The sequence below is a fragment of the Anabrus simplex genome, chromosome 1 (genome assembly GCF_040414725.1).
Source record: "Anabrus simplex isolate iqAnaSimp1 chromosome 1, ASM4041472v1, whole genome shotgun sequence".
Classification (NCBI taxonomy): Eukaryota; Metazoa; Arthropoda; class Insecta; order Orthoptera; family Tettigoniidae; genus Anabrus; species Anabrus simplex.
In genome coordinates, this window is record NC_090265.1 from 386,572,075 (window position 1) to 386,597,720 (window position 25,646).

The 25,646-nt window shown below is 37.4% G+C and overlaps 1 protein-coding gene across 6 annotated transcripts in view; it reads left to right on the forward strand.

Moving 5' to 3' along the window:
- metro (membrane palmitoylated protein 7-like protein metro) overlaps positions 1–25,646 on the forward strand; it is a 225,935-nt gene that overhangs the window by 84,154 nt on the left and 116,135 nt on the right. For all 6 annotated transcript variants that reach the window (XM_067134964.2, XM_067134966.2, XM_067134962.2 and 3 more), the window contains 2 exons: positions 2,645–2,812; positions 11,272–11,468. In XM_067134964.2, the coding sequence (XP_066991065.1) occupies positions 2,645–2,812; positions 11,272–11,468 (365 nt within the window). The remainder of the gene's footprint in view (positions 1–2,644; positions 2,813–11,271; positions 11,469–25,646) is intronic.

A 25,646-nucleotide genomic window follows, 5' to 3' on the forward strand; every position in this document is an offset into this window, starting at 1 on the left:
AGTGGGCTAGTCCCATCCTACAGGAAACAGGCAAACAAAGAAAATTTCAATTACATGAATATGGTAAGGTTGCCTGCTCCCAAAACAAGTTATATCATAGCACTAAAAAAAATACAACGCTATTTTGACAAAATTAAAGCATCGAAGATGTGAGATTGCCCCATTGAATTCCTGTGAATGATACAAGTTAAGACATACTAAAGAAAATACAACTCCTATTATCCCGTTACATAATTCTGAACTCCCTTGTGGAGCCAGAGCCCAAAACAGACACGTCTGCCTAAACTGAAAACCAAGATAAGAATGAGAGACTAACTTCATGTCTTAAGATATAACACCTCCACCCCAAGTTTGCATGCATCACCCTTCTAGAACAATAGGTCCAATCAACCAAACGTGCAGAATTTCACCCACAACAGCCTTGCATCTTCTTATGTGAGGGTGGAAACTTCTCACACTTCCTGACATCTCCAGAACACCAGAAACAAGCATTCCTTCTGTTGCCCAAGTGTCATGAGAAATGATGCTTATGGCCTCCTTATAGTGTGCTCAAACAGTACTCTGCACCATATTACTACACAGAATACAGACCCCCCTGTTGTGCACTTTATAAACTGGTACAATTTACATGAAGGATCTTTTCTCAGTAGTACTTCATATTCCATGTTCTTGTAGAATAATATTTCACAGTGCTTTAATGAGTTACGTTTTTTCGGAGAGCTTGCATTTGGTGGGAGATAGTGGGTTCGAATCCCATTGTTGGCAGCTCTGAAGATGGATTTCTGTGGATTCCCATTTTCACACCAGGCTGTACCTTAATTATGGCCATGGCCGCTTCCCACTCCTAGGCCTTTCCCATCTCATCGTCACTATAAGACCTATTTGTGTTGGTGTGATGTAAAAAAATTGTAAAGAAAAATACATTGTATTATTATTATTATTATTATTATTATTATTATTATTATTATTATTATTATTATTATTATTATCACTCCTATTGCCTTACTAATTTGTAACTTGATCTTAACGTATCTGTCCCTAGTATTTAGTTTTTGTAGAATTACTCATGTCTTACTTTAATGTTTATATTTAAAAACATTTTTTTATTGAAAGTGGTTTAGTGTAAGAGAGGGCTGTGAACTCTACCTTCAGCACAAATGTAAGTCTAGAATAAATAAATAAATAAATTAATGAATTAAAATAATACTCTAAATAAGAAGCCTTTGTGTCTCAGGTGGCAACGCGCCGGCCTCTCACTGCTGGATACCGTGGTTCAAATCCCGGTCACTCCAGGTGAGATTTGTGCTGGACAAAGAGGAGGCAGGACAGGTTTTTCTCCGGGTATTCTGGTTTTCCCTGTCATCTTTCATTCCAGCAACACTTTTCAATATAATTTCATTTCATTAATTATTGCCTCAGAGTGTGGTGACAGGTTTCAGCAGCCGGCACATTTCCTATCCTCGCCGCTAGATGGGGACTTCATTCATTTCATTCCATTCCTGACCCGGTCGGATAACTGGTAACAGCCTGTGGATTTTCATTTTCAATACTCTAAATAAACATTCACCGGGCGAGTTGGCCGTGCAGTTAAAGGAGCTGTGAGCTTGCATCCGGGAGATAGCGGGTTCAAATCCCACTGTCGGCAGCCTTGAAGATGGCTTTCCGTCGTTTTCCATTTTCACACCAGGCAAATGCTAGGCCTTTCCAATCCCATCGTCGCCAAAAGACCTATCCGTGTCGGTGCGACGTAAAACCACTAGCATTAGGTTGCATGCACTGTGGAGTGTGATGGCAGTAGTGCCAGACGTGTAGCTTAGATCCTTTCCAACAAAACAAATATGACCTGGGTCACCATAGCTCAGTTGGATTAGAGCAACCGATACAAAATTGGGAGGTTGTGGGTTCTCATCTACTGATGTCCAGTTGGTCATTTTTGTTGTGTACTCGACATCTCTTCAGTATAATACCAATATAAATGGTCCGTTATTGGACATTATAAATTTTCCAATAACGGACCATTTATATTGGTGTTATAAATTTGCTCATTCAGGACAAATATTTCAGATTCCCAATGGGAATCAACATCTATATCATCTCTTCAGTATGTTCTCTATGTACTGAACATGACCTAATATGTTGAAAGTTTATTTTGAATTACCAATCTTCCTTTTCTAAGCATTATCCCTGGGTCCGCTTTATGGATCAATGAGTACTACAAGCAATTAGTAAACCCAACCCAACCATATAATACAGTAGATATGTTTTTTTTTTTTTTAATGTAAGCCAATATGATTATGCAGAAACATTAAAGAATCATATCTTTTTAAACGGCTTCTGTGAAGAAAGAACACACAATACTATATTGCAGACTAGCATTCTATCTGCACATATGCAGTTTCTTCTAACAGCAGTACTTTCTTGACACATAACGTGTTTTACATCTGCAGTATATTGTAGTGTTAATGTAAGGGGAAGTACAACTAGGTAACCATTATCCTGCTCACAAGTTTTTCTTTCAATATTATACCACTAGTTTATGGGTATTTTGCTTCATTGAATTGTAAAATTTATTATTTTAACTTTGATTACCATCTATGCTAACAAGTTCAAGACTCTTTTTATTGTTACATTTCTTTTTCACCAGGGTGCTACAATTAAGACAGATGAAGCAACAGGCAAGATTGTTATTGCACGCATCATGCATGGAGGAGCTGCAGATAGGTCAGGACTTATCCATGTGGGAGATGAAGTTTGTGAAGTTAATGGCATCAGTGTTGAAGGCAAAACACCAAATGATGTTCTCAAGATTTTGGTAAGAATAATGAGATTTTCAAAAGAGTCTGGGACTTCAGTGAGCAGCCATCAAAATAGGAATTTCAATGTAACCTTTTTAAAAAAAAAAGTAAATTAACTGTTGGTGCTCTGTTAGAAGCTTCAAAATGGGCAAGGTATTCTAAAGTGTGGGTGTTGTTGCAAGAATGTCTAAAAGAAATTATCAAACTTATGATATTGAGTGTGCTTTCAGGAAGGGAAATGTACAGATTTTATTGTTCAAAGTGCAGTGAGGAAGAAACGCTGTCTCCAGTTCAATTTTCTGTCACATTTTCCAACAGTCTGATCCAAATTAATTTTGCACATTTTTACAGTCAGATTAAACACAGAACTTTTATTAGTCATTCTAATTATATTATTGTTACCGTATATTCTATTTCGTAGGAATTAGTTTCCATAATAATTTTCGTCATCAGTGCAGGAGTGAAAAATAACATAAACTGAAGTGGAGTGATGCAGCTAGGCAGAACCTGCAGTCCTCTAGTTTTCTGACCTGATGAATAACTTAGTCTAGGAAGTTCACTATCATGAAATGTTACATTCCGGTAAACACCATTGTCGTTTGCATTCCCATTTTTATGTGCGGAAGTATGTTCAGCATCACTGCAACTCAAATTATCAACACTGACCTGAGAAGCGTCATCATTGCCGCGTGCCATATCCCCCTCCTCCACCCAGCTCATTACCTTCGCGTGTCTTTTTTCTCTTCTGAATCTTCAGAACTAGCATATGATGGTCTGGGATAATTCTGTGCTTTTTTACGCACAGGTCCAGTCGCTGAAGTTTCACTTGCAATTCTGGAGTTCACTACACCTTCATCTTCACTTGACAGTTCTCTAAACTCTTCGTCTAATTCAAATAAATAATCATCGTCACTGCTGTTTAAATAAACGTGCATACGTGTTTCTTCTTCATTCATATTTGCCGATTTTATATCTTTTGTGCACAAAATTTGCTCTATAAACTCCAGGTATATCGATCAACCTTAATCAGGTCAAAGAACTTCAATAAATAACTTCTCAAGTATAACGAAACGTAATGTTGAAACCTCGACATTGGACCAATTACAATAGACCGATAGGTGACGGACCTTGACGTTGGACCGGAAAAGGTTAATTCCCCAACTAAAGGCGTGCTTTCCTGTTACAAGATATTAGAATCATTCCGTATTGACGGTTTTCACTTTACAATGGCGAAAAATGAAAGTATCCTCCAAATCAATACATCATATATTCCGTCATTAGACGGAGTAAACAAGATCAGACATGTTTCGGCTCGTTTGAGCCATCTTCAGTGAAAAAAATTAGGGGGGTTGGAATAATTTACATAATATGATTTGAAAAAATGCTAAAAAACATAATGAAAGCGCAAATGAAAAAACAAACAAAAGAGAGCCTATACGGAAACAAAATTAGCACAAATATACAATATTTACATCAATATGCAGAGCAAAAAACAACTTATTGAGGTGATGGGTTTCCACTAAGATGATTTTGACAGCGATTTCAAACTGTTTTGTGATTTTTATAAACCAATAGTTTGTAAACTATGAGGTCCACAACCTCACCATGTGCTACTATTATTCATTTCCATCTACATCATTTGTTTTCTCATTCCCTTGTTTCTTAGGTTAACGCAGTTTTTAGTATCTATTATTATTTCAAATTAACACCTGTTTCACTGAATTTTGTCACAATAATTCTCCATCACAATTTGTATTTCATGTGATAAGGAGTCTGCCCTATTACTAAACTATACAAACTAGACAATGCAAGTATTGTGTTCCTTGTTTCAGGACCTCTGTGGTCACTTGCTATTTGCAAGCTGATATCTTTCTTTTAGAATAAATAAATTGGTAGTAGTATGAGAAAAATGTGTTTAGCAAAGTTGAGAAAGGTAATACTGATACATTGAGAATAGGGTTGAAAAGGGAAATAATTATACTAAATAGGTAGCAGGTAGGGACCCTCTTCAGAGGCAGCCCTGCCCAGGTAGTGGTTCCCCTGCGTATGTGAGCCCCAGAGCACACTGACCCGGTGTGTAGCATCTGGTAAGGGTCCCAGCTCAGGGTTACGAGCGAAGACCTCAACGGAATCTACAGCGGAAAAGATGGACTTTGGAACTGCGGAGATTGCGGAAGAGGCAGTCGAGTACTTGGGGAATAGTATGAGTACACTATTCATCAGCAATGTTTGTTTCCCATTTTAGGGGTGGCTGCAAGAGCGTTTGTTCCTCATGTAAGGGGCAGCCTGAATAATTCCTGGGAGTAGCTCTAAAATGCCTTTGGGAGTGGGGACCCCATCATAACAATAGCCCAAAATGAGTGGTGGTAATTATCAGCCTAGGAAAAGGTTATGGCATACCCTGCTAAAAGCAACACGCAGTTCTTGTGCTGGGGGAGCTGTGATAAATGGACAAACAGCATTTAATATTATGAAGGTGAGGATAATAAATGTTATGACCCTGACAAGAAAATCAGAAGATTCGATTGATTTTATGGAGAGGGAGAATCTTGTGCTGATAGGACTGAGTGAGGTCAAATGGAGGGGAAAGGGAGTGAAGAGGAGGAGTAGAGAGTACACCCTATAAAGGAATGGAGGAGGAGAGGCAAAGGAGTAGGAGTGATTGTTAAAAAAATCCTGGATAAAAATGTGGATAGGGTAGACTATGTTAGTGCTAGAATAATCAGAGTATGACTGAGGACAGAAGGAGGAGTGAAATTTCTTCCAAGTTTATGCACCCTAATCTGGAAACAGTGTGGGAAGTATAGAGGAATTCTTGGAGGCACTCAAGGAAGTAATCACGGATGTGGAAGTGATGGTCATGGGAGACCTCAATGTGCAGATTGGAAATGACAGAATTGGTAAAGAAGTTATTAGTCCATTTGGATATGGAGAAAGTGAGGGAGATAAGTTGATTGACTTTTGTGAGAGAAATGGTATGATTGTGAGTAACACTCGGTTCAGAAAGAAGAATGGTAGAAACATCACTAGATATGGCTGGGTAAAACGAGGACAGAATAGTTATTATTTTTTGGTTGAGAAAATAAATCGTAAACAGTTAATGGATGTAAAGCACTTCCACGTGAGGCGTTTGATGGAGACCACAGACAAGTGGTGGCAAAATTGAAAATAGCTAAAATTGTGAGAGTAAAAGAAATAAGACAGAAGAAAATAAAAGTATGGAAATTAAAAGATAAAAGAACTCTGGAGTAATTTCAGGAGGAATTAAAACAGCACATCCCTATATCAGGAATATAAAGTGTGGAATGAGAATGGACCATATTTAAAAACACATTTGTAAGCTGTGCAGAGAAGATTTGTGGCGGAACTTTGGTGAGTGAAGGAATGAAAAGGTGAAGGAGGTTGTTAAACAAAAGAAAAAGCACAACAAGAATGTAATTGAGATAGGAAAGAAGGAAATAAGATTAAGTATCAGGAAATTGAAAGTAAGTGTAAAAAAAGTTGTAAATGAGGACAAGAAAAAATGCTGGGAGAGATTCACACAAGAGTTGGAAAAGTATATAAATGGTGGAAAAAGGGTGTTGCATGGGTTGATAAAAAATAAGAGAAAGGAAAAAATCTACACAAAAGAAGTGAAGGAAGAGAGTGGAAATGTATTAACATGCCCAGAAGAGGTAAGGAATAGGTGGAAAGATTATCAAGATTAACTTCTGACTGTGCAAAATAATGCAGAAAGAGTGTAGTGGTAAATGGGGTTGATCCAGAAATGGAGAGTGATATTGCAATGGCAGAAGTGGAAATGGCTGTTAAACAAATTAAAACAGGAAAAGCAGCAGGGATGGATGAAATGATAAAGGCAGCAAGATTTATTGGTCTACATTGTTATATAGCCTGCTAAAGTGTATATAGAGGAAAAAGCAAGTACCTGATGATTAGTATAATATAAAATAATACCAGTATTTAAGAAAGGTGACGGGAAGACATGTGACAATTATCGAGGAATTACACTGTTGTCACAAGTAGCCAAAATATTGTAGAGGATAATGTGGATGAGAGGAAGGGTGGAAAGTAATTTAGAAGAAGAGCAGTATGGATTTTGTCATGGCAGGTCAACAATAGAATCATGTATTTACCATGAGATTACTGATGGAAAACATTGGGAATATGGAAGAGATCTAGTGATAGTATTTCTTTATCTAGAGAAGGCATACAATAGGGTTAATAGAGAAAAGGTGTGGGGAAAGCCTGAAAAGAAAAGGACGTGGAAGGCAATCAAGGAAACTAGTGAATGCAATGTATAAGAATTGTTCCAGTTGTATCCAGTCTCCAGTGGGGAGAACAGATTGGTTTAGAAACCAAACTGGATTAAGACAAGGAAGTGTATTTTCTCCATTTGTGTTTATAATGGTTATGGATGAAAGTGTAAAGCAAACAAAGGCAAAATATGGAGGGGATATTGAAAATATTGTTATTTGTAGATTATATAATGATCAGAGGAGTCCACAATACAGAAGTACAAATCCAAGAAGGGGCTTTAAATGACAATATTGAGAAATATGGTGTGAAAATCAATGTATGAAGTGCAAAACAGTGGTGATGACAAGGGGAGAAAGAAAAGGAATCATTAGTGTCAGGGGACAAGACCTTGAGCTTGTCGAATACAAATATTTGGGAAGTGAAATAATGCAATATGTAAGGTTGGATAAGGAGATCAGCAGAAGTGTACAAGAGGGAAATACGTTCAACCAGAATGTAACGAACCTGGTATGGAACAGAGAAGTTCCTATGAAATGTAAAGAGATAATGTGCAATATGTACTATACCCCTGTATTAACATTTGCATCAAAGACTTGTACTTTGACACCAAGAAATGAGAGTAAAATTCAGGCCAGTGAGATGAAGTTCCTGAAAAGTATGGTAGGGAAGGCAAGGGGAGACAGAGTAAGAAATGTTGAGGTCAGAAAAGAGATAGGGGTAGAGATAGAATGGAGAAGAATAAATTACAGTGGTTTGGACATATTATGAGGAAGGAAGGGGGAAGGATACCAAAACAAGTGGAGGCTAAGATAGAAGAAAAAAGGGCAAGAGGAATGCCCAGAGCAAGATGGATGGAGTCTGTTAAGAACAGTATAAGAAAAAGAAGGCTGGATTGGGATACAATTACTGAAGAGGAGTGGTGAAGGAGAGGCAATGGTAAAGAAGTCCCATCAACACCCCGACCTGGTAGGAGCTGGACAAGGGGAAATGAAAATGATGATGATGATGATGATGAGGAAAAACACAAATGTTTATAGTAATAGAGAATTTTAAAATACTCTCATTGCAAACTATATGTGTCATAAGAACACGAACATTAAAGTTATGAAACTCGTTAGAAACCATAATAATCACTTGCATATAAGAAATATGTATGAGTGAGCTGCTTCTGCCTACAGTAGTCTTGTTTAGAAATACTTCATACAGTTACACACATCGCAATATGTACTCTGTCGGTGGTTCATTGATTCTGCTGTTGCTGAATACTACTACTAACATGGTATGCTCAGGTTGGACAGGTACTATCTTGTTTCTTAAACATATTTAATATAACAGGGACCGAAGAAAAAAAACAAACAAAAACCCCACTTCATGGAAAAGTGCTTAACCAGGTTCCACTGAAGTTAATAAGTTGTTTATAATCCCTGTGCTAATTTGTTAAAACAACAAATGGCTATCATTGGCGTGTGTACATTACATGTCAAGTAGCACTTATTTGAACAGTACAAATTCCAGGTGAAGTTCTTACGGCTAACTGAGAGGAGGAAAAGAAATTACTTTAGATGGATAAAAAAAAAAAAAAAAAGTTACTGTATATGCATTCAGTGTGCATTCATTTTTCTCTCCCTCCCTTCTTTTAAATTTCTTTCCTGTTCTCATCATCTTATGTGCTTCTTGCTGCACGTTTCCCAAATTCCATAATGAACATCACCTCAGTATAGGTGTATTTCACTTTGTGTCAGTGGTTCTTAAATATTTCAGGGTGAAGTGCTCATTGAAAAGAGACCTGTACAGGCATGTACTCCTAGTTCATTTCATAATTATATTTTACTCTTATAAACACGTTTACATTTTAAACAAAACTAATGGGGAAAGAATTGAGCTTAGATCAAATTTAAAAGTTCTTAGTGAGATAAATCTAATTTGTAAAACAACAAGTTTTCAAAAACTTTGTTTCTTCCACTGCTCTTTCTACGTTTTATCAAAATATGGGAAAATGGTGTGTTATTTGTCTCCATGGCTAACAAATCTTTGCAAAGTAAATATTGTGCATTGAACATTTCCATGGCAACAGTACTCTTGAGACAAATTTGAGTTACTGGAAGTTCTTTGACCTTAGTTATGGACCTAAAATGAGGAAGTTTCTTCCCTTGAAACAAGCAATCTTTCTTGCAGTGGGAAGACTTGAATGTCCCAATGAAGCAGATAACCAAACCATAGTTTCAGCCATACAAAGTGAGTAATTTTCGAGAGATCAGACTAGCGATGAGTCTATCATATGTGGAAAACAACCCTTTGGAAATTGCAGGGAGTCTGGATGATGATAAAAAATAACTTTGGAGTAATATGCAGCATTGCCTAGAAATGATGATACAACTGTATGGCTGAAAACAATAGGAAACTACAGCCCTAACTCCTAAGGATACACACTGTCTGTTTGTGGTTAATCTCTTCCTCCTACATAAAAGAGTATTCCATTAAGATTTCCAGACACCAAGCAAGTTGGCTACGCAGTTAGGTCTATGGAGCTGTTAGGTTGGATTTAAGAAACTGTGGGTTCATACCCCACTGTTGGCATCATAAGACATGTCCCAGTCAGTGCAGTGCAAAGCCAATAGCAAACGATGATGATCTCCAGGTGGACTGTACAAGAGGATGATGGATACTTACAATGTACTAAGAGAAACTTGAAGTGTTAGAAGTCCAATCACTGTAGTAGGTTAAGAAATCTGAAATGGGAAATAGATGTACAGTAGTTGGTGTCATGGTTCGTTGACAGGAAGAGCAAATTTCTGGTCATGTGAGTACGGAGATCGCAAAATCATGTAGTGGAAATGTGGAATTTAATTTAATAATGAAGAGGAATATAAGGCAATGGGTAATAAATTATCTCCACACGCGGGAAATTGGAACTGGCAAATAATGATGGGTAAGAAATGATGACCATCATAGCAAATGGACTGTTGTCATGATACACAAAGCCAGTGACCACCACAATAGTACAGGAATGTTTAGTAGTTCAGCAAAGAATGAAGACATTGAAAAAAATATATTAGTAAGAAGATCAGGGATTTAATAGTACTGTATATATAAAGTGAGATGAAAAGTTAAATGTGATAGGAGACGAGAATGCAATTCTAAACCAAGGAAGAGCAGAAAATGTAACAGGAAGATATGGGTTGGGATTAAGGAATGTAAGCCAGCTAGTAGAATTTTGCATTGATGATAAAGGAATTCTTTTTATCTCTTGGTTCTTAAACTGCAAAAGATACTTGTATAATTTGACAAGATCTAGAGTATGGAAAATTCTAAGTTCCCATGGAGGGAATTAGATATTTTTCACCAATAGAGCTTGTCAAAAACAGATCAGATGTAAGACTTTTCAGGCATTTGCTCTATCAACCAGCATTTCGTCTTAAGTCTGACACTAGACTCATAAGAGTGGGATGTGTCTAGTGTCAGACTTAAGACGAAATGCTGGTTGATAGAGCAAACGCCCGAAAAAGCCTTACATCTGATCTGTTTTTAAGATCTAGAGACCCAAGATGATTTGGTTATAGTTAAACAGAGATTAAGAAACCAATCAGATGTTGAATTGCATGACCTTCCCAGAAGCAGATGTGGAATCTGATGACAACTTGGTCATGAAATGCCCACTGATGTTTGCAGAATTCGAAAACGAGGAAGGAAAACAAAGAAATAGGATGTAGATAAGTTACAGAAAAAGTAAGGGTGGGTATGTTTTGAAAAAGAATTAACTGAAAAGGAGTAAAAGAAACTTAATAGATCAAGAGTGGACAGTTCCAAGGAATGAGATCGGTAGGGCTGTTGATGAAAGGATGGAAAGAAGAAAGATCAAGTTGGACTCTGCTGATTACTTATACGATACATTGATTGTGGATAAATTATAGTGACATTCTCTACATTGTAAACATCTGTAATCATGTACTGGTGCATTCAGTATTCTCAATTCCCAGCTTTTTTCTTTCTTTGTATCTTGTTTCTTTTCTTTTTTTCCTTCTAGAGTTACCTCTCATAAATTCAAACAATATCTTACAATAATGGTAATAAGTGGTTAACTGTGATCCTTGTTTCTATTTTAATTCTTGTTCTTGTTTATAGTTGTTGATGCCCTACATTCCATATATGAATATTTTTATGCATTCTATGCAGTGTTAGTTTTTAGTATAAATTCTCCTTATTATAATATCTGTTTCAGCAAAACTCGGAAGGGACCATCACATTTAAACTTGTTCCTGCTGATGGGAAGATGGGCTTACGGGAAAGCAAAGTACGAGTACGGGCACATTTTGATTATACCTCTTCAACAGATCCTTATATTCCATGTAAAGAGGCGGGGCTGGATTTCGTCAAGGGCGATGTATTGCATATAGTTAGTCAGGACGATGCATATTGGTGAGTTTATGAGCATTCTTTGAAAACTCCGTTTTAAGATACATAGGTGCTTTGAAAAGTTCTCGGAATGTACTAGAATTAAGTATCTTACCTTGGTGGAACTGCTTTTATTTTTCAACATAGTCTCCCTGTAGACTAATGCATTTGGTCCAGTGATGTTCCAATGCCTTGATCCCATCTCAAAAATGAGATTCCTTCAGGCCTGAAAAATACCTCTCCAATTCGGCTGTCAGTTCTTCCCTTGTAGAAAATCTCCGTCCACCGAGGGAAATTTTCAGCTTGGGGAATAGATGAAAGTCTGATGGTGCCAAATCAGGTGAATAAGGTGGATGTGGCAACAATTCGTACCCCAGTTCATGAAGTTTTGCCATGGCAATAACACTTATATGCAGCGGAGCGTTGTCCTGATGAAAGATGACCTTTTTCCTTGCCAAACCAGGCCTTGTTTCACGTATCTTTTCCTGTAGTTGGTCTAGGAGGTTTGCATAGTATTGCCCCGTAATTATTTGGCCAGTAGGAAGATAATCAGCAGAATGCCTTTTGCATCCCAGAAAACTGAGGCCATGACCTTTCTGGCCGAACACACTACCTTTGCTTTCTTTGGTGGTGGTGAATCAGCATGTTTCCACTGCTTTGACTTCTGTTTTGCCTCTGGGGTATAGTAGTGGACCCAAGTTTCATCTGTAGTCACAAAACGGCGCAAAAAATCTTGTTGGTTGCACTGAAAACGGGCCAGACTTTGTTCGGACATTTCCAGTGTAGTGCGTTTATTGTACAATGTCAAGAGCCGCGGCACCCATCTTGCGGATAATTTTTTCATACCCAATTCTTTTGGTTAAAATATAACATACCCATTCAGAAGACATTCCTACAGCTTCAGCAATCTCCCGCACTTTCAGTCGACAATCGTTCATAACCATTTATGCACTTTTGCAATAAATTCTGGGGTCGTAACACTTTTTGGCGGATCATCATCCAAGCTCTCCCGACCAAATTTAAACTCGCTGGTCCACTTGGCAACAGTTGAAAATGAAGGAGCAGAGTCCCCCAGTGTGTTCTGAAAGTCGGCATGAATTTCCTTTGCTTTCATACCTTTCTTTACAAAGTATTTAATCACTGCTCGAGTCTCAGTTTTTTCCATTGTCACGAATCACTACGCGGGAACAACAACAAAGAGTCGTCTCTACCACACTTCTCCAGCTAGAGCACTGATACGCCACGTGTTCACTCACAAAGGATGTGTGATTATTGCGCGGGAACCTCGTTGCTCTAGCACTGACATCTAGCGGTGATTTCGAGAACTTTTCAAACCGTCCTCATAGGTTGTATTACCACATTTCTCTGAATCCAAGAAGACTTTTTTTCTCAGAATTTTATATGATAAATTGAGGGTCGGCTTGCATTCGCGACCTAACAGTAATGAAGACCACTGGCAGCCAGTGTTGCCAACCCAATTTTTATTTAACAAGCCAGATTATCATCCAATATAAGCTACAAAAAGCTAAACGAGAATTAGAAAAAGTTAAAAAATAAGCCAAATATTTCTAGCACTGCTGATTGGGTAGGGAATAAAATTACTCCCTGTTCTGCTAACTTAGCAAACTACTATAATCGTAAACCATGGACATTTAATTATGTACACTGAGCTAGTCTTGACAGGTGGAGGTCGTGGTGATTATTGTTTTAACAGGACTTACAACTGGGCGACCATTATCTATTCACACTTATCAGAGGGAACAATGGAAGGTGTCCAATACTTCGAAAAATGAAGGTATCGCCAAAGAAGTTAAGGGCCACGAAGGGTGTGATAGTGAAAGACTCCCTAGGTATCGAGATCGAATACCGGCGGAGTCGGAAAAGAACAAGAGTTGACCGAAGGAAGTGGGATATGATAGATGAAAGTGAGGAGCTTGGCACAAGTAAGGAAGTTTTTTGAGATCTTTGGGCAATAGTAAAACTGAAGGATGAGAAGGGATGTCATATTATTACATCATAAAGGCACATTCGATGCTGTTCGAGTCCCACTGTTGGCAGCCCTGAAGATGGTTTTCCGTGGTTTTCCATTTTCACACCAGGCAAATGCCAGGGCTATACCTTAATTAAGGCCATGGCTGCTTCCTTCCAATTCCTAGGCCTTTCCTATCCCATCATCGCCGTAAGACATATCTGTGTCGGTGCGATGTAATGCAAAAAAAAAAAAAAAAATCTGTGCTCCTGCTGGACCAGTGGTGAGTCAGGTACCACAAATAGGTGGTCATGGCTAATTTCACTGTTGCTACCACATCATATAAGAAGGGAACATAGGGTGGGGGAAGAGGGGGAGAGAGAGAGAGAGAGGGGGGGTAATTCTTTATTCATACTGGGTGAACCACAACGCCACATCACATGAGGCACTTTGGATGAAATAAGCTAGATTTAGCGGGGAAAACGCTACAGCGGGAATTTTGTTCTTTTGCCGCTAAACATTAGATTAAATAAGCTAGATTTAACGGGAAAAAACCTAAGTTGGCAACACTGCTGGCAGCTAACACTGTAACAATACTGCTTTCCTTTACCCCCTGCGCATGCGCACCAAACTTCATTCAAGGTTATCGTGATGACAAAGCTTTAAAAAAATGGGTACTGTATAAAAAATGCATTCAGTGGCTCGCAACAAGGACGCTTTTAAGAAGTTGAAGATGAAATTGTGATGTACATGTGCAAAAAATGGATGGGCAGAATGTCTGTACCATGGCGCGAAAAACTCGTTGACCTTCAATGTTCACATCATTATTGGTAACCGGTCCCACTGTATAAGTAATTATAGGACATCATATTAAATTGTATTGGGTAGGTAGACCTTCATCTTGATTTTATTAATGCGAGTGTTTGTCAATACGAATCATGATGAAGTTTATATACGAGTCTACTCTACCTGATGCTTGGTTTTATAGACGGCAGGAATATTTTTGTGCTGAATCATCGTGTTATAGAGACGTGGAACAGATATTGCCAGCAAATTTTAAACGGGTTTTCATCAGTATTATGATGCTAGTTCTAGGTTGATGGTTATTAACCCGCGAGGACTCGCCGCGCGGTCTTTTCGACCGCACATTCATTTATTCACTTGTAATCTGCAATGAACTTACATCTCGTCTTGATCTTGCTTCTCTTATCCTCCGCTGGAGAGTTGACAACGCTAGTGCAGTAACAGTTAATCTAAATTTGTTGTCCATTGTTACCGGGAGGAAGAAACTCTGACCTCGACAGAAGATGCGGTCTTTTCCACCGCGCGCGAGGCCTTGCGTTTGCCGTTGTTCTTTTGTTTGTGTTCCGTACTGCGAGTCTTAATAGTTCTTTCTGCGTGTAGTGTTATGTTTTGTGTTAGAAATGATGGATCCGAAGGAAATAGAGAGGATTGATCAACCTCTACGAAGCGTAGAAAAAGAAGAATCAGTGAACCGAGCTCTTCAACGACAACAGTGTATTGCAAGGCGCTATTTGTTTGAAGATGACGATAGTGATTTTGAACCGTTTGATGACACTACAGCATCTGATGACGAGAATCATTCAGTGAATGAAAGTGAACATGATACGGAAAGTGAGGAGTCTGGCGAATCTGAAGATGATATAGACAATCCTTGCATGGAGCCCTATCAAGTGCCACATCTGCTTGGTAAGGATAATAAAACCAAGTGGGATGCTCATGTAATGTGTAAAACAGGCCGTAAAAGAAAACTGAATATAGTGAAACCTTTTCATTTACCAGGTGCAATAAGGGAGGCAAGACGTATCCAATCTTCATTAGAAGCCTGGCAGTTGTATTTCCCTGACGGTGTACTGGAGGAAATTGTAGCTTATACTAATGTATGGATTGACAAAAATCGGACTAACTGTAGCCGGCCACGTGATGCTGCCAATACAAATATTGTAGAACTCAAGGCTGTGATTGGCCTTCTTTATTTGGCAGGTGTAGTCAAATCAAGACATTTGAACTTGAAGGACTTATGGGCTACAGATGGGACGGGTGTTGAAGCTTTTCGCCTAACAATGTCCAGAACACGATTCCAGTTTATCTTACGTGCACTCAGGTTTGATGATATAAATGATCGAGGTAATAGGGTGATAGTTAATAAATTAACTCACATCAGGAAGATCTTTGAGGACTTTGTGACCAGATGCATGAAATATTATTCACTTAGTGAATATCTCGCAATTGATCAGATGTTACAGGGGTTTCGTGGTCGTTGCCCATTCACGCAGTATAATCCAAATAAGCCAGAGAAATACGGCATCAAAGTATTTTCCATGGTAGATGCCAGAACATTTTATACGTATAAAATGGAAGTTTATGTAGGAAAACAACCGGAAGGGCCTTATCAAGTTGACAACAGTGGTAAAAGTGTAGTTGAGCGGCTGGTTCAACCAATTTCTGGGTCTGGACGCAATATTACCATGGACAATTGGTACACCTCAGTACCATTAGCCGAATCATTGCTCAACGATCACAATCTTACAATCGTGGGAACAATGAAGAAAAATAAACCACAAATTCCTCCAGTTTTTGTTCAAACCAAGCCTCGTAAAGCGAATCCTAGCCTGTTTGCATATAGAGGACAGCAAACACTTCTCTCAAATGTACCAAGAAAAAACAAAAATGTACTTCTTTCTACGATGTATGAAGGAGATAACATAGACCCAGATTCAGGAGAAGCGAACAAAGCCGAGATGCTTACTTTTTATAACCCACAAAGGGGGCGTTGATGTTTTAGACGGGATGAAGTCTGAATACTCTGTCTCTAGAATCAGCAATCGCTGGCCCCTAACATTATTCTACATGCTTTTGAACATTGCTGCCATCAACAGTTTTATTATTTTTAGAGACAGGCCTAACGGAAGTGGCATAAATCGCCGGAAATATTTGAAGGAGCTCTCAATGATGCTATGAAATGGTTACATGATTCATCGTGCATCGAATGACTGCATTGCTCTTGATGTAAAGATGCGTTTGCGTAGCATTTTGGGTATTGAAAAAGAGGACCATCGTCACCAAACTGTAAATCGGAAAGACAATGGTCGCTGTGCTTATTGTGACAGAAAGAAGAATCGGAAAACCAAAACTAAATGCGTTTTATGTTCACGTTTCATATGTAAAGAGCACACATGGCCATCATGTGTCCAGTGCGCGGAGAAAAGTGTTGAAATTGTACAGGAGGAGGGGATGATGACTAAATTCTTCAGCATTTGTGAGATCTGGCAAGTTCTGAACGGTTTTCCTGTATTGCACTCAGTGTTAAGTTCCGAGATTTGTTTTGAAGCAGCCATAGGTGATGAAAATTATTAATGACTGGTGCATTGGGACTTGAGTGGGTTTTCATTCTTTAATGTTTATTATTGTTTGCATTTTACATTTCCAGAGTTCAGTTTTTAAACATCGGTAGCCGTAAGTTCTGACAGACAGATGTTCAAAGTAGTCAGTTGAAATGAATATATCTTTATTTTGTGTCTTGTAGAATATTTTCTCAGCTGATTGGGCATACATTTGTGTAATAAAGCTATGATATGACATTTCGGTGTATTGTGTTCGAAAAAATAATTTGTGCATTAAATAATGGCCCATGGATTCTGTGGGTTGAAAAGACCGCGCGCGAGTTCTGGCGGAAAAATATCATTGCGAGTTCTCCTGGGTTAAACACATGGAAATTAAGAATAAGTGTCCAACCACAAGAAAACATGGCATAACTAAAGCCAATGTTCAATGTTACCTTGAAGACAAAGATAGCTTAAAAATGCACATTGTACAAAACAGTGCATTCAGTGGCCACAACAAGGACACTTTAAAGAAGTCTTGGATGAAACTGTGAGGTATGTGCATAAAAAGTGCAAGGCCAGAAATGGCCATACCATGGCACAAAAACGTGACTTCCAGTGTCCGCGTCTTCATTATACACTGCCTGTCAAAAAGAAGTTGAGCACCCAGAAGGAGTGGTCCTATATTATCCCATTTTGGTATACATGCATACCATTGATGTGTGAGTAAATGACTAGGTTGACAAGGATTTGTTAAGTGTAGAACACCCACTAGAGTGCATTCATGATGGCACCGTCCTGTTGATAAGTTGTTACCAGCCAACTGCTGTGAATCAGCTGACCAAGGGTGTTACTTTTATACAATCTTCCATTGAAAATATATTCGAAAGGGGTTACTTAAATAGAATAAAATGCTAAGTATATTTTATTTTTTCAAATTCAATGTTTTTCTTACATGGTACTTGAGAGTACAGTCAGTTCCTATGAGGACTGATTCAACATACAGTATAATCCTTATTTAACGTTTTTACAGGGACTTTATTTTTTTAACCTTAAATAGGGGTTTACCATAAATCAAGGTTTCAGTAGAAAGCATACCTTTTCCAGAGATCTTTGCCTGTATTAACATAACTTGTACCATCATACATTATTTACACAGTGACAGCAATAAAACAGGAAGATATCTACCCTACGCACGGTTTGTGCTTCATTTTGACAGAGTTTTGTTGGTGAATGCAAAACTGCTTCCATTTAAGGTTGTTCTTATAATGTTTTACTTGATTTTCCATAAATGTCAGGAAATATGCCATTATTATTATTATTATTATTATTATTATTATTATTATTATTATTATTATTATTATTATTATTTTTTGACTTTAAAGATACCAAATTCGCACAAAACACATTAAAATCGGTATGAAACAGCAATTGGTTTGTTTAAACATTTTTGCGGATGTTTTTTATGCAGCGGTTATTCGTATTTTCTGATTCCAATAGTCTGAACACGAATATTCGCTTTCATTATTTTTAATTGTAATAGCATTACTCCAGAGACTAGTGGCAAACATTTACATTTTCTTACTTCAAACGGCGTTACCTAACCTAGGTTTACCACGCACGTATTGTGAAGTCATATTTCAAGCTCCTTGTGGAATAATGATAACAATTTTCACTATTAATTTACACGAGAACAGCCTTTCTGAAATTAAACAAGACGTGAAATTATATAACCTAACCTCTGAAATTATGCACACCGCTGTATCTTGAGAAAAAGGAGGAGGAGGATCACATTCTTATTTTATTTCAGTATATAGTATTAAAATTAAGCAATTGTTTACTTCAGCCTTTAATCCTGAGGAGTTAACAACTGCTGGCATTACACTTATTGTGAAAACATATTATCCCAGTGTTTGTTTACATGAGTCAGAGACTCGGAGTTGTGCAAAGAGAATGACTGGAGTTGTGAGGAGACCTCAGGCTTGCTCAAGATCGACTCGCTCGCGCGAAGCAGCGAATCGATACGGAAGATTTTTTGATCACATTCAGTATTAACGCTGGAGTAGAGTCGTCTGTATTTGGCAGTGTGTATGAATATTGAATATTGATAACGATAAGAATGGATATGGAAGATGATTGATCGGATTCAATATTAATGCTGGAGTAGTCATCTGTATTTGGTAGTGTATGAATATTGATAACGGGTACAAACTAACGCACCCGAACTTGCTCGTAGTAATGGATGAATCAATAAAAGGGTTCTCATTGTAACCGAAGGATATTACACAGATTAATTTCGGAATTTTCGCAGGTTATAATAATATTGTCATTAAAACAGGGTTTCTCTTCTGCTACAGCGGCCGCAGTGGGATGTGCATATGAGTCCGACATCTCACTTTAGCCCAAAGTGCCCGAGCTCTAATTTCTTCTTTCGCGTTGAATCATCCTTAGCAAGCTTATGACATTTTTTTCATAGGTTCTTAGTGTCCCATAACCAAAACGAATAGAAATAAATATTTGAGAATTTTAACATTTCCTTAACGCTAAATGCGGGGTTTGCCCTATTGTGAATTATGTTAAATCTAATATAAAATAGCATCGCTCTTATGGAATAATTTTCGGGACTGGAAATTTCTTCCGTTAAATGCGGGTTTACGTTAAATCGAGGTCACGCAAAATCGGGGTTATACTGTAAGTACTTAGATATATTTCATGCTGAAAAACTGTCTCCAAGATACAAAAATAAACTACATTTATCAGTTTGTGGTTAACTTTTCACATTAATAATACTAAGGTTGTATCAAAATTAATCCCAGGACAATTTAAATTCACAATTAGTAAAATTTAATGAATTAATTGATTTTCAAAATTAGTGGAACATTTACAAATTTCATTTCTCAGTCCTATTGATTAGCTACATAAAGATAGGCATTGAAACACTTTTTTTGTTTTTTTTTTGTTTTTGTTTTTCATTACAACATAAATGCACATTGCATTGACTACATTTCAACTAGATTGTATCTGGTTTATTAACTCGAGTCAGAAGCATACAGTAGAACTTCTTTGTTTTGGTTTTTACATTACAATTTAGTAACAATGAAACAGAAGGGGTCTTTGCCCAGAAATGAGCAATTGCGACTGCTTTTCCTTGTGTCTTGAGTAAATCATCCTCCACTGCAAGAATCAGGGCAACACGAGCACTGACACAAATGTTTGGTAGTCTGCACCTCTCCGCATTCACGTAGTGGTGATACATCATATCTCCATTTCACTAGGTTGTCCTTAAACTTTCTAATACCGGTTCTTAACCTGTTCAGTGATTCCATGTGATCCAGTCCAAGTTGTGTCCAATTGGTAAGCAATCAGCTGATTTTGTCCATGTTTGAAGATGACTTGTTCTGGCTGCCTACAATTTTTCTCTGGCTTTCTTTGGAGATGTATTTAGTGGAGATGTTGACTGTAGGAAACTCCTCCTAGATTTCAATCTAGGCTTTAGTGGAGAGTGTCTGTTTAGTGGATGTAGCTCATTTTCTTCAACTTTTTCCCTTTCGGCACTTGCGGCTACTTCTTGACGTATATCAGGAGGAGCAATTCCTGCCATACAGTACAGTTTGTCAACTGGAGTTGGCTTCAAACATCCAGTAATTAGTCTCGCAGTTTCGTTAAGAGCCACGTCTACTGGTGGAAACTGCAGAATTCACACCTAGCCCTTACATCTGTGAAAATAGGCCAATGAACGCCCTTGTTTCCAAGTCTGACGTCTTTGGCGAAGGAGAAGATTTTTCCCTATTCTTTTTTTTTTTTCGGTTGGTTTTCAGCATTAAACTTTCTTTTGAGAGTTTTCTGGGGGTCAGTGAAAGTGAATAATCCAATAACCCTCCGAAAGTAAATAATTGGAATTTTATCGTGTATTTCACAAAAAACCACATATGTATTAATGAATGCTATTTCAAGTAGTCCCTGTTCAAGAGCCTGTGTCACCATTTCTTGCGTCTTCGGTCAAGTCCATACACTGTCCTAAGTCTGTCTGCCAAATCAACCCCTCCGACACAAAAGTTATAATCTGCAACAACTGTTGGGCAGGTCACTTCGTTCCTCATGCCATCCTTTTCTTTTCTGGAAACAGTGGTAAGTTCTGTACCATGATAGTTAGATGCAAGAGTTACAGCTTTGGTATCTTTCCACTTGAAATATCCTATGCCAGTATATGACATCCTTCAGTCACTCTCACCACAAGACATTTTCTTATCGTCTGCCATATTTTGGGGAATACTTTTTCTGTTTAACCTTATGGTTCCACATGCTAGAGTGTTTTCATTCTGTAACCTCTCTAACAGTACAAGAGACGTGAAATAGTTGTCAAAAGAAGATCATTCTTCCCTTTCCCTATTCGTCCTTGGTGAGGTGAAGAACTACTCGTTCTCCGAGTGAGTAGGAGGCAAACTCCTGTTAAAGATCTTCATCCTTTCCCCGGTAAATCCTAAACTTCTTTACAAACCCTTTCATATCAACAATGGTCCATTTTAAACTCCCTTTTAATTGGGTTCTTTGAGTTGTACTGCTTCATACCAGAACGACCCTTAAAAACAACCATACTTTCAGCAGAGACTATGAATCTCATTGTTGAATCCATATTGACAGTTGAACTTCTTACAAAATTGTACAAAACACTAAGCTCTCTAGAACCTTCATATGCAACTTTGAACTTCCTATTAAGGCTCTCTATCAGTGGATTGAGGTTATATAATTTTTCTGTATTTTTTCAGACATAGGAACATTGTCATTGACATGTAAGTTGCAGAGAATCCTGTCAAATCTATTTCTAGTCATAGCATTTGAAATCACAACATGATTAAGATCTGGAGATCAACTCCTATAATCTTTCCCCATAACCATATTTATTGCAATAAGTACATTTAGCTCATTAGGAGTCATGGACAGATTTTTCCGCTTCTGGTTTGCATATAAATTACTTTATCTAGAGCTTCAGATACCATTTCCAGAAAAACATCAGTAGCTGTTTCACAATGAGCAAACTCATCCATATTAACTCTAGTTGGAAAATTATATTCAGGAATAATTGTGTACTTCTCTACTTTCTTCCATTTCCTAGTTATTTCCCCAATATTGTCTTTCCCACTCCGACCAGTATCATTAGCCGGAAAATCGGCTTTAACCTCTTTCGTGGTACTCACATCATTGACTGTTCCAATTACAATCACTGTTACACCACTTCCATTTTCAACAGACCTGGATGAGCTGCTAACAGAATTATTTTCTGACTCGTTGATTGCTGTTACTTGTCTGACTTCAGACTTTTCAGCACTAAACACGTAATCAAAGACATCGCGCGTGCATGTATCCACAAGCGGCAATGAATTACTTTCATTTTCTTCTTGCTCAGTATCAGTGCAACAGTTATAATCCAGTTCAATATGTTCTTCTAAAATTTCTAACAGTTCATTATCACTTAAAAACCTAGCCATATATACAAAGCACTAAAAATTTTAAGTCACTCAACAGTTTATCGCGAAATGGGCAGTGATTATCTGAGGTTATGTTCATATATACTAGCTGTGTACAAATTGGGGAAGGTCGATCATCATGGTTTGAGACCAGGAGTGGAGTTCAGCAAGGACGTGCACTGTCCCCACTACTGTTCATCAGTGTTATGGACAACATAATGAAGAACGTCAAGGTAAAGTTAAGTGATCTGAATGCAGTGGCCTTTGCTGATGATATCATGATATGATTTGGGATGAAACGGAAGAAGAATTACAGACCAGACTTAACGTATGGAAACACCAGTTCAAGGAATATAACCTCAACATTAGCGAGACCAAGACAGTGGTGATGGCAGTCAACAGAGAAGGGTGTCCAGCAAGTGTAAAACCAGGAGACCACCAGGTAGTGTGTGGATAGTTTTCCTTACCTTGGAAGTGTAATCTCCAGTGATAATTTGGTCAGAAAGGAAATTACAAACAGACTGCAAAAGGGATCAGATAAGAACACTTTTATGGGATGACACGATTCCAAAACCGGCCAAACTGATGATGTTTAACAGGTATTTCTTACCGATAGTGACCTACGGTATTGAAATTTGCACCCTCACAAAGAGAGATTCAAGACTGTAAGCATCAGAGATGAAATTTCTTAGATCAACCATCCAGAAGACCAAGATAAACAAGTTAAGAAATGGAGAGGTGAGGAAAGAAGCCGGAGTAACGACATCCCTATTAGACCAATTTGGCACATCCAGACTACGGTGGTACGGGCATGTGATGAGGATGGAGCCTACAAGAAGAGACAGAATAAATTTGGAAAGACACGTGGAGGGAAAAAGCAGGAGACCTAAAACCCAATGGATGGACATGCTCAAGGTTGATCTAGTTACCAGAGGATGGACAGTGGATGATGATCTCCATGACAAGTTGTAATGGACAGGAAAAAGTGGAGAAGGCTTATTAGCAGTACGTGGGAAACTGGAACTGTACAACAATGATGATGACCATATATACATTGCGCCTTCTCACAGTCTTTACATGTAATAAATATAATTTTTGGTCTGTATTGATGATATTTGATTAGAATAATAACAGTAAGTTATTTATTAAATAGACCACCTAATCAATACAAACTCTAATCCTGGATGATTTACATAGATTTGTTAACTAACAGTGGTACATGTTTCCCCTTGTATGAAGGCATCATCAGCCATTGTGTTAACCTTAGATTGAAAATAAGCGTCTAATTAACATGTAATAATGAAAAGAATTTTAAAAATCTTGAAGAGATTTGAAGTAAAATAACATTAAAAATAACAATGATGGTTTAAAAATATACAATGTGATGAGTTACAATGGTGAAGTATTAACAAAATTAACATTAGGAGGCTGCTATAAAAAGTACAATGGATAAAACAACACTCTGTTATACAACAAGCAGTAAGATTGCTATAACAATAAAGTTGATTGTCTGGCGGTTACAATTAGATGATGGCAAAAAATCATATATATTCAAAATAAAGAAGAGAGAATATGAGTCGAAGGTTGGTCGAGAGATCCGAAGTTAATCATAATCTTGAAGATAAAAGACGAAAGTCAGAGGCATATGGTGAAGTTGTAGAACACATTGAGGATATGAAGTTGTAGAATAGAAGTTGAAGAACAGTTTTAAATTGGATCTCTATAGACCATCTCAAATTTGAAGCAATGCTCAAATGTTGCAAAAATGTGAGTTTGTTGATATTCTAGTTGAAAAGGCATATAATAGTGGAATCTGTAAAAGGAAACAAATGTGGAGTTAATTGTGTGAAAAGATGTTTTAAAAATATTCATACAAGGGTCTTTTTTTATCAATAGTGTCATTTAGGCTCTTATCTTTATTAAAATGCTGGTCAAGGAGAATGAATAAATTTTCAGACTCTGTCATAAGTTCACTTTTATCGACTCTTTTAAGGATATGGAGGTCTTGTTCTATTGTGATGAATTTATGCCCTGTGTCCCTCATGTGGTTGGCCATTGCGGAGAATTTATTGTGTCTTTGAGCATTGTAATGCTTGGCGTATCTGGTGGAGAAGCTGCAGACAGTTTGGTCAACATAAGAAAAGTTATATGTAGACCAATTCAATCTGTATATTCCTGATCCAGAGTAACTATTGTCTGTGATGTTAATAGAGTTGTGATTAAAGAATAAATTATGATTAGTGTTTTTTGTTGTGTAGGCTATTTTTATTTCGTGCTTCATTAATGAATTGGTTATCGGATAAATACTATGGTTAGTGAAAGTGAATTTAGCGTATTTTGGTTTGACGGGTTTCAATGGAGTTAAATTTGTAGCTAGTTTGTTTGGTTTTATTAATGATTTTATCAATCATATCCATGTTAAATCCATTGAATTTAGCTATATCCTTAATGAATAGTAATTCTTTCTTGAAATTAATAGAGGACATAGGGATCTTTAATGCTCTATATATTGAACTGTGATAAGTGGCTTTTTTATGTGAGTTGGGGTGTAAAGAATCATTTTTTATGATTGTTGGAGAAAAGGTGGGTTTTCTGTATATTTGGAAGTCGAATTTGTTCGATACTCGTGTGATTTCGATGTCTAAGAAGTTCAAAGAGCTATTGAACTCATCTTCTTTAGTGAATTTAATATTATTATCTAAGTTGTTGAGAAATGATGGTATGTTATCGCTGTTGTTGACTTGTTTATCAATAATAGCTATGGTATCGTCAACATAGCGATGCCAAAGACAGAGTCCATTAATATTATTAATAATCTTACTATGTTCGAGATTATCTAAGTATATATCGGCTAGTATTCCAGATAACGAGTCTCCCACTGCTAGACCTTCCTGTTTTAAATTTTCTTATTAAAGGTAAAGTAGTTGTTGTCTAAAACGAAATTAAGTAATTTTAACCATTCATCAGTTTCGATTTTACTCAATGTGCTGTGTTTCAAGAGATTGTTTTTTATGATGTTAATAGTATTATTGATAGGGATATTTTGCTATTTGCTTCATGTCGCACCAACACAGATAGGTCTTATGGCGACAATAGGGATATTAGTATATATGTTGGTTATGTCAAAAGAACATAAAACGTGGTTTGGTTGCAGACTGAATTTATTTAGGGAATTGCAAAGTTCGATTGAGTTCTTTATTGGGTTGGAGTTGTGAAATTTGACATATTTTTTCAGGAATTTGTGTAGGAATTGAGACGTTTTATAGGAGGACTATTTATACTATTAATTATAGGCCGAATGGGGTCATACTTTTTATGAATTTTGGGCAATGATCGGACTGTAGGTAATTTTGGATTCATTACAGTTAATTTCTGATAATCTTGATCATTTAAAATGAAATTAGAATTTTTAAGAAGGTTCTTT